The sequence below is a fragment of the Crocodylus porosus genome, unplaced genomic scaffold (assembly GCF_001723895.1).
Source record: "Crocodylus porosus isolate Cpor-Errol unplaced genomic scaffold, CroPor_comp1, whole genome shotgun sequence".
Taxonomy (NCBI): Eukaryota; Metazoa; Chordata; order Crocodylia; family Crocodylidae; genus Crocodylus; species Crocodylus porosus.
In genome coordinates, this window is record NW_017728909.1 from 20,510,406 (window position 1) to 20,515,291 (window position 4,886).

At 52.9% G+C, this 4,886-nt stretch overlaps 1 protein-coding gene across 1 annotated transcript in view; it reads left to right on the plus strand.

Annotated features, from left to right (window-relative positions):
* DNAI1 (dynein axonemal intermediate chain 1) overlaps positions 1 to 4,886 on the plus strand; it is a 215,699-nt gene that overhangs the window by 165,018 nt on the left and 45,795 nt on the right. The window contains exon 18 of the mRNA XM_019531683.1: positions 2,012 to 2,197. Coding sequence (XP_019387228.1) covers positions 2,012 to 2,197 — 186 coding nt within the window. The remainder of the gene's footprint in view (positions 1 to 2,011; positions 2,198 to 4,886) is intronic.

The window sequence follows — 4,886 nt, forward strand, 5'->3', positions numbered from 1 at the left end:
AGTGTATTTTAACCACCTTCGCAGCAGCAAGACTTCAGCTGTCCTGGTCTCTCTGCTTTCACTGTCACAGGTTCGGGTGTGATGTCTGGTGCTGTGTCAAGGGTGACTGTGAAGTTTTGCTAAAAAGTTGCTGGATTTGGATAGGACAGATGGGCAGGGCTGATCCTGCCTCAGGCAGCGGTTGGAGGTCCCTTCCAACCCCACTTCTCTGGGATTTTATGCTTCTATAAACCGGGCATCCTGAATGCAGGCAACCTTGGACCTTATTCCCTGCCAAGCTCTTGGAAGTCACTGGGGTCTGTGTGCCAGGCTGGGTCTCTCAGAATAGCTCTGCCTCTGGGCTCGCGGGAGCTGAGAGTCAGGGGGAGAACATCTGTGCTGCCTGTGGGAAGAAGCCCCCCGTGCCCTGCTGTGCAGCTGGCGACTAGTAGGCAGATGAATAATCGGAGGGCAAGAGCAGGTGGAAGGGCGGGAGGTGCGGGCAGCTGGTTCTCTCCGGGTTCAAAGCAGCCTGGATTTGGCATTCCTGCTGCATGCAGCAGTCTCCTAACCGAGGAGCAACACTAGGGCCAGTGGAAGCAGGCTAAAGCACAGCCCTACCAAGGGCCTACCTGTGCAACCTGTTGCCTCCACCCGTGGCTGCAACAGCCCATGGCTGCAGTGAGCCAGACTCGCTCTGCATATGATGCTGCTGCTGGCCTGGCAGCAGGCTTTTGCCTTGCACTAATGCTGTTCTGCAGAGCTTGGGCTGCTCCTGGTTGCTGTAATGTGAGTGTGCATGCATCCTGCTGTGCCCGTCTCAGCTTGTCCCCGGGTTTGCCACCACACCTCTGCTTGTGTTAATAATCCCTACTTTGCAACAACAGTGCGCCAGTGCCTGTTTAAACCCCTTCCCTCACTCCCTCTGCTTCCGGTCCATCTCAGAGCACACAAGGCTCCCAGCCTGGCACAGCTGGCTTCTCTGGATGGACAAGGATCTGACACTGGGTTCAGGGGCTGAATCCCTTTGTGGCTGTTGCTGTTACTTTTGGGCTTCTCTCCATGGCTAGCAGCCTCTTGGGATGGTGGGACCCTGCTGCCCAGATGCCTGCATCCTGGAACTAGTGCTGAACACTAACTAGGACAATGGTGTGAATGAAGCATGGGGCTCAATGCACAGGATTTGTGCCCTTCAGAAGGTGTCAGACCCTGAAGAGATGATGTGAGAGTTGATGGGACCTGGCTCTCTCACACCAGCCCCAGGCAGCCCTCCTGAGTCCTAGCACCTGATGCCACCACCGTGCTCTGTGTTTGGACAGCCCCCAGCACAGTGCGGCTGTGAGCTGCTGGATGCTGCTGCTGGATGAATAAAGGCGCTGTAGCTATGCTGGTGCCTGAAAGAGCAGGGCTCCTGTGAAGGCCCAGTGTCAGCCAGTCCCACAGCGGACCGTTCGGTTCCTCTGTCCAGGGAAACGCTCATTAGCATAGCGTGTACACTCTCCTAATTTGCTTATTAGTGTGTCTGCTCCTTATTGTGTTATTAAGGCCCAAAATATTTGGAAGCTTTGCAGCGAAGGCTAATCAGCGCATTGGAAACCATTCCTGGGCTCGCACTGGACTGGGCACAGCAAGCATGATGGAAAACCTGATTGCCTGGTTACTTTAAAGCCTTGATCTGGGCATGGAGGGCTGCTGGGTCAGCTGGGGCTTTGCTGTGGGCTTGGGAACAACATCTCCCACAGCCCCCCAGAGCTCTTGGAGCTAAAATGAGGCCACACTCTGCATCTTAAGTAGACTGCTGGCCAGTCTCCCCTGGGAAGTGCTCAGTGCCCTTACACGTGAGTTATTTGCAACAGGACAAAGTCCTGGGAACAGGCTGTGGGGAGTAGTTCTGTGCCAGGCCCCCAGGGATGGCTTTCACTGGGACCTCATAGGCCTGTCTGGCCGCTGCACTCTGCTCAGCTTTGTTCTGCTGCAAATGGATGTTCATGCTTGATTAATCCCTTTTGTGCTGGCTGCCTTTGTTTCCCAGGCCCACGTGTTTGATCTGAGCATTAACAAGTACGAAGCAATCTGCTCCCAGCCCGTGGTGGCCAAGAAGAAAAACAAGATCACCCACGTCCAGTTTAACCCCGTCTACCCTGTCATCATCATTGGGGATGACCGAGGCCACGTGACCAGCCTGAAGCTCTCCCCCAATCTGCGCAAGATGCCTAAGGTAAGGGCACCGTCATGGATGCACAGGGCTCCCGTGTGCAAGGCACAGCCTGTGGCACCAGGCCTGTATGGCCTCAAGCAAGTGGCTTCCTCTTGCTGCTCCTGAACTTTTCCTCCTGCAGAATGGGAATCGTGGTAGCGACCCTGTTGTAAAGCCCTTGGTGTCGTGAGAAATGTTCTGCACAGTAAGGAACAACACTAGCTGTGGGGGTTGTCTCTGCTCTGTGTGGATGTGGAGAAAAGGAAACTCAGGTTTTTTCTAGTTGGCCAGTAGGCCACTTGTAAGATGCCCCATCCTACAGGGCAGTAACTACATGTGAGCAGGTGGCTTCCAAACACAGGTCACAGGCTATGTTGTAGTAGCTCCACACTCACACCTTTGTGGAAGGCAGGGAAGAGACACACCTTGCAGACTAACTAAATAAGAGATGCATAAGCTGTCATGATCTTGGGCTCATGAATGCTTCTGCATCTCTGGTTTAGTTAGTGTATAAGGTGCATCTTTACCCCGCCTCCTCGATGACTCTAAGAAGTCAGGCAGAAGTAGGGCTGGAAGGGACCTCAGAGGTCATCTAGTCTAGTCCAGATGAACACAGCTACCTACCTCACCCTACCTTGCTTGCAGTTCTGGTTTTATTTACAAAAATGGGACAAAATAAGCCGCTGCCTAAGCCTGACTTCCTCCTGGGGTCCCCTGCAGGGCTGACACCCCTGCTCCTTCTCTCTGTAGGGAGCACATCGCCTAGAAACATAGGACCAGCCTCCCAGGCCACCCAGTCCCACCCCCCACGACCTCAGGCAGCCAGAGCCGAAGATCCACTTTAGCTGTAGGTGACAGATTTGCCCTCACTACCCCTGTTGGGAGTTTGCTCCAGAATCCCACAGCTGGAAGAGACCTTGAGGGGCATCTGAGTGCACCCCCTGCACAGATGCAGGCTGTGCTGTTCCTACCCCGTTGCAGATGCCTGTCCAGCCTCTGCTTGGAGCCCTCCAGTGAAGAAGCTTCCTCCGCTTCTCCCAACCTTACAGCTTGTTCATTCGCACCTACTTGCAACAGCCTCATACATGCCTCAGCGACTTGGTGACGCCTACCTAGCCCTCTTCTGCAAGCTCAGGACTAGGTAGTAGCCCAGGATGCTTCTGATAAACTCTTCCATGTTTCTTAACTAGTATTAACCCAGGGCTGCAGGTGTGCAACTCATTCAGCTATGTGAGCAGGACTGCTTTGTACTGCAGGGCTCTTCTCTGCCAGCCCTGCATAATCCCTGAACACAGTCTTCTCTTGTTAGTGGAGCATTTTCACATGGTCTTCACAGCCCTGAGGAAGTGGCCATAGCCTTGCATCTCTGTGGCACCTTTCTTTACACTGATCCCAAAGGACTTTACGTACCCTGCAAACCCATGGTGCTGAGGACAGGCTGTGGCCCAATTCTCCTCTCACCAGCCTGACTTTGGGTAATTGGGCTTGAACGGAGTTACCGTGGCTTGCAGTTGGAGTGAGTGGGATGGGAATCTCTCCTTGTCTGAATATAATAGCAGGAAGACTAGCTGAGTGGCATTCATTCAGGCAGGCAGTATGGGCAGCTGCATGAAGATCTAATATAGGTGATGCTAGCATGGAGAAAGGAAGTTTCTTTTGCTTTCTTCACAGCCCTAGCCCAGGGACATCCAAACTCTTTGCCTGGCTCACAGCCCATTCTTTTACTGCCTCCCTTGTTGAGCCATTAATTCTTGGGCATATGTAAGCCACCATTTCTGCTGCTCAGGGTGTCCCAAAGATTGTTCTAAAGCTGGAAAGGCTCCGGTGGTCCAGCAAGGGTACATCAAGCAGAGGGGCCCAGACAATGCAGTTGTTTAATCCCTTTGCTCTGCACTAAAATGCAGCCACATCTGAGACGGAAATGCATCGCTTTTTCAGACACTTGTCCAGTAACTGGCAGCAGTTACTGACTTTAAAAACGACAAGCCTCGCTTTCCAGGAAGTGTGCAGATGGGATGCAAGTGACGGGCTCCTCTGTAAGATCTTGCTCTCAGCCATTATTAAGCTGTTCATCTTCTGCTTGCCTCATTGTCTTTGAAGGGGCATTTAACATGGGATTAAATGTGTCCTCCACATGTGGGGAGGAAGGAGGGGCAACCAATAGGCAGCAGAAGGCTGATCTGTGCACGTCGCCTGTCTAAAGTCAGGTCTGAATTAAAAGCAATGAGATCCCTAATGACTAATGACACGTGCTGGCTGCTGTAGGTCCTGCAGACCCAGCCTGGCTGCCAGGCTGGCCACATGCCGGTGTGTGAACTGGGGTGAGGAATCAGTGAGTTTGTTCTCTAAGGCAAACATGGTGCTTGTGGCCTTAAGCACTTCCAGCATCACATAATGCAAGACAATAGAGGAAGGCAATGCAGGGACCCAGTAAGTCCTGCCTGGGTTGTGGCATTAAAGTTGGGGCATCTTGGAAATCCAGGAATAGGCGTGAATGTGTTGCCCAGTTCACACAGTGATCCCTCTAGTTAGTGTGTCAGGACAGGAGGGCTCCTAGATTCTGTTCTCAGCTGTTGACTAGCTGCATGGCCTCCGAGAGCAGCTGTGGAAACCCACAATTGCAAAGCCCCCAATTGCAAAGTCATTCCTTGGAGTCTCAGAAAAGCAGAGAGTCCCTAACCCTGAAGAAGGGCGATTGTGCCCGAAAGCT